At 38.8% G+C, this 13,134-nt stretch overlaps 1 protein-coding gene across 2 annotated transcripts in view; it reads left to right on the forward strand.

Annotated features, from left to right (window-relative positions):
• The window catches only part of LOC132640260 (uncharacterized), a 35,915-nt gene that overhangs the window by 12,552 nt on the left and 10,229 nt on the right, over window positions 1-13,134 (forward strand). The window contains exon 5 of one of the 2 annotated variants that reach the window (XM_060356780.1): window positions 11,702-11,966. The exons of the other annotated variant lie outside the window; for it this stretch is intronic. Within the exon in view, the coding sequence (XP_060212763.1) occupies window positions 11,702-11,817 (116 nt within the window). The 3' untranslated portion in view covers window positions 11,818-11,966. Of the gene's footprint in view, window positions 1-11,701; window positions 11,967-13,134 lie in introns of those variants that run through there. 2 annotated transcript variants of the gene reach the window in all.

Raw genomic sequence — 13,134 nt, forward strand, 5'->3', positions numbered from 1 at the left:
GACCGAGACTCACGTGATAATAATGCATAAGTCTATAAAGATTACGTGTTGAGTTCATGATGTTCAAAGTGACAACCATGAACGAATTCTGTAACTGCAACCCTAGAAGATAACAGTTCTATATCATATCATGAAACTAGGGCTAAACTATATTCTGAGTCAAATTGCTGACAAGTATGAAGAATGAGGCGTAGGGAGAATCATGAATATTCACTAACGTAGATAGTTAGCCTCACATACCTTAATTCCAGCCTTTGAGCGTAATACAATGTTCGTCAACCCTTTCAACTTTGATCTATATCAATACAAGTCAAAGGGATTTTATATTAGCAATAATATTCATGCTTTGGTTATCTAAGCATTTTATCAAACAATTAGTGGGCGTAAAGCTCCACGATCTCCATTAATGGTGTTTCTTCACCCAATTCCATTATATTACTTCTAGGTGATTCTACAATCTCAATTAGATGTAATTAACATCATTCTCCATCACCCATATCATTATAACAATCTCAAGTCAACAATTCAAAACTCTACTATAGTTCGTGTAATTCTCTTTACTAAACCCATTTACTATTCTCCTAAGAACTCATCAATTCACTATTATGAATGATTAGAGTGTAGAAACATTACCTTTTTGACGTTCAATCCTCTTGATTCTAGGGTTTCCACGCCCAACTCTATTGATTAGAAGGGTTTACTCAAGTTAGAAAGAGATTAGGGACTTGAATTCAACCTAAAATCATGATAAAACTTACTTTGTAGGGTTCTTGAGGCTTGAGAATTGTTCTCCCTGACTTTAAGGGTAATTTTTCGTGACTAGGGGTGTTACGAAAATAAACCCAAGGTTAAATATAACTTAAAACGCGAAATCTCGACTTTTAACCGGAAACCCGACCTGGTACGCGATGGGTCCACGACGCACGTGCATCGCACGACATTCTGCAGGTCGATACTCAGAGTTGTGCGATCGGCCCGCGACGCGGGGCCATCGCACGTGCCCTCACGCGCCCTGAAAAGCGACGTGTGTTGGTTCTATGCAATGTTTGGTAAAATGGTCATAACTTCTTGTATAGAGCTCTGTTTGGGCTCCACAATATACCGTTGGAAAACTATTTCAAAGAGATACAACTTTCATGTTTTAAGTTTTCTCAAATTCCCAACGGATTTTCACGAAATTTGACCGTAAGGCAAACGTATCGAAAACTTAGCCGATTCTATAGAATTTTAAGTGCCTTACTATTAGCCATATTGAGACGATCATATCTCCTTGCTCCGATCTCTCATTGGCCTGGTCCATATATCGTTAGAAAGGTATTTCTACATACTACAACTTTCATTAACGGTACTTTCCCAAATTCCCGACTAATCAAGGATTTATGGCTGCCCGAAGTAGGCCTATCAACCATTTTCGCAAAACGTTCAAACCTTCAGTTTTTTCACTAAAGATCTATTGACATGAGTCTAACCTTAGTTCTAAGATACGAGGTGTAACATTCGAAACCCGGGCTGAGATGAAACCATGATTTATCGAGTTTGGACATGCAATTTTATTATCTAAATTGAAGATTTTTTTGGAAATAAAAACTCCAAAAATATTCTCAAGTCCGATACAATTTAGCCAAGTCATAGTTTATAAAAAAATGAATAAGCTATTAGAAGACCATTAAAAAAATACAACATCAATTGATAAATTTACAAAATTAAAAAGCTATTAGAAGGCCATTAAAAATATACAACATCGATTGATAAATTTTAGTTCAACAAAAATGAAAATGTAACTACTCTTTAATATAAATCTTCCCCATGGCAGACATTAATAAAGATTGGGTAATTTTGTACCAAATGTAAAAATAAGAGTCAAGATTTATACTTAAAAATTTTAAAACACCAAATGACGCCTTTTTAGATGATTTGAAATTTTAAACCATGGTTTCAAACACGAGATATAATATGTGTCAAAACGCTTATTTCATCTCATAGCTTCAAACCATGGTTTGAAAACGCATGTCCAAACACCTGCTTAGTTTGTATCTCTGGTTTCTCCCTTCGAAATTTGTTCTATCTACCAGCCCGGGTTTCGAACCTTGTTCAAGCAGCTCCTAAATCTGTGGGCCAAGCCCATATGTTGAGAGTAATTAGTAGCGGTAACTAATTGGCTTACAATTAAAGTTGATTCGGGTTCCGGTAATGACCCGGTTGAGACTCTTTCGTATAATATTAGGGCAGTACATCTGATTTCGCCAGTAAAATATCTTTCTCCCTCTTTTTCAGCTTTTCGATACATCTTTTCCTCTGATTTCGCTCTTAGTCAAACCTAAATCGGGTTTTGTTTCTTCCTCCATTTCCACATTTTGTTTCCATTTATTGTTTCTTATGATTTTGCTTAATATATTTTTCTTGTTATTTCCCTCTTTATCGAATAGTGTAGTTCTAGATCTAGTTTTTTTTTCTTCCATTTCCACATTTTGTTTCCATTTATTGTTTCTTATGATTTTGCTCAATGTATTTTTCTTGTTATTTCCCTCTTTATCGAATAGTGTAGTTCTAGATCTGGTTTTGTTTCTTCCATTTCCACATTTTGTTTCCATTTATTGTTTCTTATGATTTTGCTCAATGCATTTTTCTTGTTATTTCCCTCTTTATCGTTCATGCCAATCTCGTTTGGACTTGGAGACAACCTTTTTCAACAAGTTACACAGAGTCTTATTGAACGCCTCAGCTAGATCGTTGGCGGTATCATGATACATAGAAGATTTATGGTGCTTGAAACCGAAGAGATCACAAATCTTGTTCATCAATTTGTTATCAAATGGCTTGCCATTGTCCGTTATTATGTAACGAGGAATGCCGAAGCAGTAGATGATATTTACTCGGATGAAGTTTGCAACATTCTCCTTTTTCACTTCTTTAAGAGCAACAACTTCGCCCATTTTGAGAAGTAATCAGTTGCAGCCAAGATGTATAAGTGTCCACCATCCAACCCCCAAGCGTCAAATGGCCAAGATGTGACGGTCGGGGGTAATGCTTCGGGCGACTGATGTAAACTTCGCGTGAAACTGACAAGCCTTGCATCTTCGAGCATAGTCCAGACAATCTTTCACCATCGTTGGCCAATAATATCCCATCCTTTTTATGTGAAAGTGGAGCTTTGGTCCAGATTGATGTGATCCACATACTCCTAAATGTGCTTCTTACAAAGCTTGGACTGCTTCATCCTCCCCTAAACATCGCAAGAGTACTCCCTCAAAAGATCTTCTATATAAAGTATCCTTGTAGTAAAGGAATCGAGGTGCACGACGACGAATTTCAGTTATTCTTCTTGTGTCTTCTGGCAGTATCCCATAACTCAAGTAGTCAATGATGGGTTGTCGCCAGTTTTCCTTCGCAGGTTCAGAAAAAGCTACGAGATGCTCAAGCTCATTTTCTGCGCTTTCATCCTCATTTGGCGGAGGTACTACCCATTTTTGGCTGATAGTCACTTGTGTTTGATCTGGCAGAGTTAGCATTGAAGCTAAAGCAGCTAAAGCATTTGCTTTCTTATTTTCCTTCCTTGGAACGTGCTGAAGAGCCACATCACCAAGCCATCCTATCGACTTCTGAGCATAACCATGATACGGGAGTAATTCAGGCTTCCTGACTTCATAGCTTCCCAGGAGCTGATTGATTACCAACTGAGAGTCTCCAAATACTTGTAACTACAACTGCTTCATGTCGACTGCCATTTCAAGTCCAAGTATTAGTGCTTGATATTCAGCGACATTGTTGGAGCAACATTGTGTCAAAGTAAAGGAGTATGGTAGAACTTCTCCTTGCGGAGTAACAAACACCACACCAGCACCAGCTCCGTCACGTTGTGCAGCACCATCAAAGTACATTTTCCACGGAGGTTGAATTTCAACGACCATTGCATCTTCGTCGGGAAGTTCATCGGTTAGCTCTCAATCATCAGGTATCGGGTGATCCGCTAAGAAGTCCGCCAATGCCTGTCCTTTTACAGCCTTTTGAGGGATGTATGTGATCTCAAATTGTTGAAACTGGAGGTACCATCTTGCTAGTCGATCACTGAGGACTGGTTTTGACTTCACAAACTTAATGGGATTTGCCCTGGAAATAAGGTGAACACTATGAGCTTAAAAGTAGTGCTTCAACTTTTGAATCGAGAAGACCAGGGCCAAACACGACTTTTCAATTGGCGTGTAATTCAGCTCATTTGGTGTCATCATTCTGCTCAAGTAGTAAAGAGAATTTTCTTTCCCTTCACTATTCTCTTGGGCCAACAATGCTCCAACCGACCTTTCTTGTGCTGATATGTATAGTATCAATGGTATTCCAGGTACATGGGCTACTAGAACCGGAGGCTTCATTAAATATGACTTGATATTCTCGAAGGCATTAGTACATGTTTCGTCCCACTTGAAAGGGGCGCCCTTCTTCATGAGCTGAACGGTTGGCACTTTCCAGCTAAATTCGAAATGAATCTCCTAATGTAAGCTATCTTCCCTTGCAGACTTTTTAACTCATGAATATTTCGAGGCTCGGGCATTTTCAAAATCGCATCAACTTTGGCTTGATCAATTTTGATTTCTCGATGTTGAACAATGAAACCAAGGAATTTCCCAGAAGTAACTCCAAAGGCACATTTCAATGGATTCATTTGAAGTTGATATCTCCGAAGTCGCTCGAACACCATTCTCAGGTCTTGCAAGTGGTCGCTCCTCTTTCTTGATTTTACCACGATGTCATCCACATAGCATTCTATATTTTTGTGGAGCAAATCATCAAAGATATTCTGCATAGCCCTTTGATATGTTGCACCAGTATTTTTCAAACCGAAAGGCATCACTTTGTAACAATAAATACCCTTGGGTGTACGAAATGCAGTAAGCTCTTCATCTTTTAGTGCCATGCGAATTTGGTTATAGCCGGATGAACCGTCCATGAAAGACATCTTCTCGTAACCAGTGGTAGCATCAATCATCAATTCTGGGATGGGAAGCGGGAATCATCTTTAGGGCATGCATTGTTAAGATCCCTGAAGTCAACACAAACTCGAATTTGGCCAGTATTCTTTTTCACGGGAACGATACTCGAAATCCATGTAGGATATTTAACTTCACGAATAAAGCCAGTTTCAATGAGTTTGTTGACTTCATTTTCAATTGAAGGAACCAAATATGGTCTGAAATGCCTTTGGGCCTGCTTAACAGGATGGGCACCATTCTTGACCGCCAGATGATGGACTGCTACTTTAGGATCTAATCCAGGCATCTCTTTATAACTCCAAGCAAAAACATTCCTATACTCTTTAAGTATTTCAATGTAAGTGTCTTCTTCATCAGTTGTTAGAAAAGCACTTAGGTAGGTGGGCCTTGGGTCTTCATTAGTACCAAGATTAACTTCTTTCAAGAAGTCTACTGTGGTCTTTACCCCTTCTTCAAGTTCTGGAGGAGCATCTCTAGAATCTTCATTCTCTTGAGGGTCACCATCATTAAAAGATATGTGGTAACACGCGGAGATGTCCTCTAACTTCTCAGCAACCTTCATCTGAAATGAAGTATCTTGATCACTTTGTGTAGTAATATGATATGAAGAACCTACACTTTCCTCATCTTCGTCACGCTTCTTGGTATACACCACAGTGTGAGACTTTGCTTTTAACACCTCCCCACATGAAACCACAAGGTTTATTTGTCGCCTCATTCTAGAAGGAATCAAACTTTGTATATCCTTTTGGGTTCTAGGGAAAGCGAGCGTTTTAACGCTTTGATAATCTCTGTGGAACTTGTTCTTCCTCTTCTTCTTCAGCTTCAAAGGCCCTAATCTGTCAAATACAAAAGCTTTTGTGGCAGACTTTCCAGGACGATCAAACATCGAAGGCCTTTTGTTGGAAGCAGCAGACTCATTTTCCACAATGATATAGTTGGTACTTGCCCTTCTTATGGATATGCGAACTGGCGGAGGTTGTTTGTATCCCAAACCTTCACGTGATTGCATCATGGTAGCTCCTGATGGAAGTTTCCCTAACTTTGACGGCTCGTTGGGGTTGTACCCAGCCTTGACAAATAATTTGTAAGCATTTGGATCAAAGCCTTCATTTGTACGTTTTGTAGGGAGTGCCATATTTTGCGGCGAATTTTGAGCCACCAAGTCTCCAAGTAGCTTTGAGGACAAATTTATCCCGTCAATTCGTCTAATAGGAAGAGTTAGCCCCCCTAGCACATTTCCTTGAGCTTCAGATGGTTGACCTTCCTCTTTCTTCAACCTTGGAATATAGCAGAGCACGGGAGTTGTCTTTTTCTTCTTCTTCTTCAAAGACACGATATTTCCTTTATTCGGACTAGAGTGCGGCACCTCAGCATTAACTTTGGCTTTTCCAATAGTCTCATCAGCTCTTTTAGTTGTGATCTTATCACTCTTCGTAGTTGTGATGTCATCGACTTTTACTTCACTCACAATGTAGTTCTTCAAGTAGAACTTCGCATCGACGAAGTGTGACTCTGCTTCAATAAATGGCTTATTATCAGCAACTATCTTCTTTTCGACGCTGCCTTTGAGATACTTCAAACATTGATAGTAAGAGGATGAGACAACTTTGTCCTCGTGTATCCATGGCCTGCCAAGCAACATATTGTACGAAGTCTCATGCATTCATGCACTTGAACGCAAATCTTCGATGGTGATATCTAATTTGATAGCACTTATGGCTTGTTGTCCTCCTTGATTGAATCCCTGTATCATCAAGCGGCTTTCAGAAAGTTCTTCAGTTGTGATACCAAGTTCCTTCATTGTGCGAATAGGAAGAATGTTAACTCCAGATTCATCATCTATCAATATTCTGTTTATCATTTTCTCGAGGGCATAACCCACCATGTACAAAGGACGATTGTGTAGTGTTTTACCAAGTAGAAGATCGTCATCCGTGAATGTGATTCTTGTATCATATGTGTGTACCTCTTGTAAAGAAGATTGAACAGGCATTTCAGATGATGATAAACACAGTGTTGATAAGCTTTCATCCTTTGCTTCTTCTTTATCAGTATTGAAGCATAATGCCTCAATGTTGTCTCGAGCAGTCTTGTTGCGGAACCAACTTGGTAGGAATTCCTCCAAAGTCACGAGATGTCGTGGTTCCTAGTAGTAGTTCACCTCCACTTTTTCTTTCTTCGAATGCTCAACTGATCTTTGATTCCTTGGTCTTCTAACCATCCTCTTCCTAGTTGGTTGTTTAGATGATTCTTTGTGGGCTTGTTTTACGGCATCTCCGCCTAGTCACCAGAATCCACCCTTCATTATCGGTTACATTAACTTGGGTTTTATCTTCCTCCAATGGTCCTTTCTCATGTTCTTCAAAGCTGCGTATCTGGATTATATTGAGAGAGCCAAAGGTGATAGAGACTTGATTCGAACTCTCCTTTTCATCGTCAAGCAGAATCTTGTTTTCATTAGCCAACTGCATAACTTTGTTCTTGAAGACAAAACACTTCTCAAGAGGGTGATCCACAAGTCGATGATACTTGCAATAGTTCGGGTCGTTTGTTCTTCCAGCTTCATTGGGCCGCTTCATCTCTGGTAACTCAATAAGTTTCAGCTCAAGTAGTTCATCAAAAATTTCAAGGATATCAGAATCCAGAAAGGGGTATTCTCTTTCTTGCATCTTTTTCAAGGTCGACTTTTGGCTTTTGTTGTCTTGAAAGGAAGTTGCTTTCATACTCTGCTTCTTGCTGATCTTCGTAGTAAACTTTACAAGCGAGACATTAACGTTCATGGATTATTTGTTGTCACCCTTGGGAATGAACTTGCTCCATTTCTTGGGTTCCTGCTTGTCCTTTCCTTTGCGAGGGTCGTAGACAGGCATTACTTCATTCCCAGTGGAAGATATGCTCAACTCCATGTCATGAGCACGAGTAGCTAGTTCTTCAAAAGACCTTGGCTTAGTTCCTTGCAAGATGTAGTGAAGCCCCCAATGCATTCATTGGATACATATCTCTATCGCAGAAGCTTCACTCAGCCTATCTTTGCAGTTTAGACTTGCATTTCTCCATCGATTGATGAAATCAATAACTGGTTCGCCTTTCCTCTGGCGAGTGCTTGTAAGTTCGACCATGCTCACGGTACGCCTTGTGCTATAAAAGCGATTGAGGAACTCCTGCTCTAGTTGCTCCCAACTATTGATAAAATTAGGCTCAAGAGAAGTGTACCAGTCAAAGGCATTCCCCTTGAGGGAGCGGACAAACTGCTTGACAAGATAGTCTCCATAAGTCCCAGCGTTGTTACATGTTTCAACAAAATGTGCAACATGTTGCTTTGGATTTCCCTTGCCTTCAAATTGTTGAAATTTGGGAGGTTGATAACCGGCGGGCATCTTGAAGCTATCAATTCTTGTAGTGTACGGCTTTCCGTAAGTAAATGAAGGCTTGGCAGGAACTTCGTACTTATCCTTGATAGTCCCTTCGATGAACTCCTTTAGTCGGTTAAGCGGAATTATCCCTTCAGAAGAAACAAGAATTTCCTTGGTAGGTGGTACTTGTTTTGCACGAGGTTCAGTCTCTTGTACTTCTGGTGTTGACACCTAATTTTGGCTCGACGTGCTTAAAATTAACGTTTTGGGGGGCCCTGATTCGTTAAAGAGCCCGAAATACATTTTTACACATTTTTACATTTTTTCAACAATTTATTGATGATTATCCTTATTTTAGGAATTTTCTCAATTTATTGTCATTTTTTCAAGAATCATTATTTTGCACATGTACAGCGTAATACTACAATTTTTTGTGCAATTAATAATTGTTTCTTAATTTTATAGCAATACATTTTCATATCATAGACATTAATGTTTATATTTTATACTTGCGTTATTATTTATACATGTATTAATTAACTATATTTTAGTACAGTCTGACAGTGCAGAGAAAATCGGAGTAATTAATTTTTAAACGCAGAGTAAAATCCGCCTTTCATATGTTGCATGGGCTGCACACCGCCCCCTTGAAAATTTCTGCATAAGGCATCGCACTGTATGCTCGCAAACGCATCGCACCGCACCTGCATTGCTTTATTATCTTCAAATGCTCTGCGTATGCTCGCAGACGCATTGCTCTGCACCTGCATTCTTCGCCGAAGCAAAGACATTATCTTCTGCACCTGCATTCTTCGCCGAAGCAAAGGCGTTACATAGCATGACATCCCGAACTACAGTCAGTCTGACTCCCATCCCAGGGATATGTAGGTAGCTCAAATTTGAGCACGACCGTTCTTCATCCTACACTTGCTAGGACCATTCGAACTACACTGACCTGATTCTCGTGATTGACGAGATATGTAGGAAGCTCTATGCAGAGTTCGGTCACATCGGGACGAGAATCATTCTTTCCCCAGCAAGTATACAATCCTTCCCTTTTTATCATTTTTCTTTTTATCGCAACCTTACCGACGGACTGAGAGTATTGTCAAAGCTCTACCAACGTCTGGCCTCTTTCTCCGTACATATCCTTTTAGCAATTCTTTGTCGAGCCAAAATAGGCTAAATGTCAACGTCTTCGTCCGAAAACTCTTTCATCGTCTCCGGTCGAAGAGGGACAAGTTGTTGACACCTAATTTTGGCTCGACGTGCTTAAAATTAACGTTTTGGGGGGGTCCTGATTCGTTAAAGAGCACGAAATACATTTTTACATTTTTTCAACAATTTATTGATGATTATCCTTATTTTAGGAATTTTCTCAATTTATTGTCATTTTTTCAAGAATCATTATTTTGCACATGTACAGCGTAATACTACAATTTTTTGTGCAATTAATAATTGTTTCTTAATTTTATAGCAATACATTTTCATATCATAGACATTAATGTTTATATTTTATACTTGCGTTATTATTTATACATGTATTAATTAACTATATTTTAGTACAGTCTAACAGTGCAGAGAAAATCGGAGTAATTAATTTTTAAAGGCAGAGTAAAATTCGATCAAGTCAAGGTTTCATCGCTTTTTTTTTTTTTAAAAGGGATTAAAATAAGCATTGAGGGGACAAAGGGGTGCATTCTTTCATTTTTTGGACAAAAGAGGGTGTTCATTGATATTATAAGAAAGGGTGGGGTTAAATTTTATTTTTTCATCCTTTGTCTTCATTCTATACACAAACACACACTTACACAGACAACACATCTCATTTTCCAGATTTTATTCCTTTCCCCTTTTCTCTGCAGGCCCCACATGTTTTCTACTTTTTGAATTTTCTTCCATTTCTTTCCCCCTAAAAACTCTCTCCCTTCACTTTTCTATTCCCTTCCTCCCTCAAAAAACATTTTCTCTCCCCTCACAACATCAGATTTTATCCGAGGAAAACCTAAACATTTTCCCTCCTCTCATTTTTTTTCCCACAGCCGCCGCCGCCTCCCCGCCGGAGCTCCGAGCTCCGGCGACGCGCCAAACCACCCCTTCGCTCCCGCCTTCATCTTCCTCACCACATTAACGCTGACCAGACACAAAAACATTCCCCCCCCCCATTTATCCCTAGCCGCCGCCGCCTCCACGAGCTCCGGTGACGCTCCGCCCACTCCTTTTTCCCTTTTCTTATCCAGCCAACGCAACCACCAACCCACACCACCACCATTTCCCTCTCCTCTCAACCACTCCACCACACGCCCGCAGTCCTTTCTCTCTTTCCACCTCGCCTTCCTCTTTCCCGTCACTACTCCGAGCTCCGGCGAACGCCAATCACACCGCCAGCCCACTACGCCCTCCGCTCTCTTTCTCCCCCTCTTCGTCTTTTTCGCCGCTCCGGTGAACCGGAGCAGCCAACAACAAGCCGCCACAACTCCCACCGCGGTCGCTGCCTCTCTTTTTCGTCACCGTCAACGACACCACCACGTCCCCTTTATCCTCCCTCGTCACTGTTGTGACATAAATCTCTCAATTCTGGCCCAAAAATCCTTACTTCGGTGGACTGTTTTGTTCCATTGTTTTCGTTTAAATTGATTATTTTGTTGATATTTTTCTTTTGTGACTGTTTTGGATGTTGGCTAACAAATATCTTTGTTTTGAGACGTTCTCCTTGTTCTCGATTTACACTCCATAAACACCGGTGACCATGACGTTTTACTTTCTTCCTGGGTTGTGTTACTGATGTTTCCCTTGTTCTAATCATTTTGGGTATTGCTTTACTCTAGTTTTGCTGCTGTTTTCTTGTTTCTAATGTGTTGGACTGATTTTACCTTATTATAATTTTTTAATGATCATTGAACACTGTGTTTGTGAATTTTACCCCATGCAAAAGTTGTACTGCAGCAGCAGTAACGTTTCCTCTGTTCCAACTTAAGATTTCTTTACCTATATAGTTGCTTATACATGTGTCTATAGATATTAATTTGAAAAGCAATATAGGCGGACTACTACTGCTCTATGACTTAGCCTATTGTTTTTTTTTTATATTATCACTCCATTTTGCTAATGGATATTAATGGTATCTTACTTATTTTCACAACTTTTGTTGCTAAATAATGCTCGTTTTTGTGATTGACCGACTCGCTAACTGATTTGGGAAAATACTACATCCAAGTGGCCGATGAAGAAATTTCCGTCGATTTCCAAGGCCTTCCATGTACAAAGACGGGTTTTTTATTTTAAGTTTATTCATTATTTCTTTAATTCATGCGATAGTTATTTATTTTTTTACTAACATTTTTATTAAGTCTCATGCAGGTATCCGGAGTTACTTTTTGAAGATGACACTCAAAAGAAGTTCAAATAGCTTCTTAAATTCTCTGTTTATATACATATTTTTTTACATTATTAAATTATACAAGCATAAAATATAGTGAAACTTTACTTTTTTAGGGTGCAGGTTGATGGCATTTATTTATGATCTGCTTAGGTGATTTAAATTTTATGTGTTTTAGACAAATCAATATTAGGCAGTTATTATTTTCGTAGCTAATATTCTTATAGTTATCATGTTTCGCTAGAGTTTTAATTCAATATCTTAGCACACTTAAGTAAATAAATAGGGTGATTCGCCTCAATATTTAGGCTTTAGAATATACTCTCATAATTAATTGATTAGGCGTACATACTTAACTAGTTAAATTAGTTAACTCACTTCGAGTGCAAAATAATTTCATGTCCATTTTTTTATACCTTTGTCACATACCCAAGTTTCTAAGTTGCACATAACTTTTTTTTTTTTTAAAAAATAATTATTATATCACATATGTAAAAAATACGTATTGCATGATTATTTATGTGAATAGTTATATTAGTTATTCTTTAGTCTAAATTCTATTAATTTTTGTAAATAATAAAACCTTTTTACACATCTCTCGTATAGTTAAATTGGTCCAGCCGGGAACCACATTTGTGGATTCTGAAGGATGCCTAACACCTTCTCTTCGGAATAATTTGAACCCTTACCTAGAATCTCACTTATTTTCGTAGACCATGTTAAGCTGCATATTTTAATAATTTATAGGTACCCTAGTATACCTTAAATGCTAGGTGGCGACTCTATACATAATTAATTATTTCAGAGCTCCATAAGTTGTGCTTTGTTTAGCTTCGGTTAAAATGGGGTGCAACAACATGACGACTCTGCTGGGGACACTTAGGTTCTAACCATATGGACTCAATTTGTTATTCGAGGTATGTTGTCTTTATTTGAATTTTTCTTTATTTTACTTGCATGTATTTATTCGTCATGTATATCCTTTCTCTTGTTCCCTTATTTGTTTACGTACATATCTGCTTTTAATTTCATACACTGTATTATTGCCTTTTTTACTAGCAAGTTTTATTTTACCATACTCATTTGTTACTTTATTGTAAATTATGCATCTTGCTTTTACTGTTTCTCTTTGATTGCTATGTTTTGGTGGTTTTATATTAATATTCATATGTGTTATCGGTTTATATAAAATGGCATGCCGTTCATATTTCCTTCACTTCTGGAAAACTCACACTATCACACGTACACGCGATGTGTGTTTTGCGCACCCGCGATTTTTTTTCGTAGAATCCAGATTTTAGGAGAGTTGGCGTATGCGCGGGGTGCCCGAGTAACGGGGACCGCGTAGCCTTCTCACTCGAGTAGTCCGCTCGGGAGCCTTGTGTCATAGGAAAACCAACTCTTAGAATTCCTA

This window comes from Lycium barbarum, chromosome 5 (genome assembly GCF_019175385.1).
Source record: "Lycium barbarum isolate Lr01 chromosome 5, ASM1917538v2, whole genome shotgun sequence".
In the NCBI taxonomy this organism is placed as follows: Eukaryota; Viridiplantae; Streptophyta; class Magnoliopsida; order Solanales; family Solanaceae; genus Lycium; species Lycium barbarum.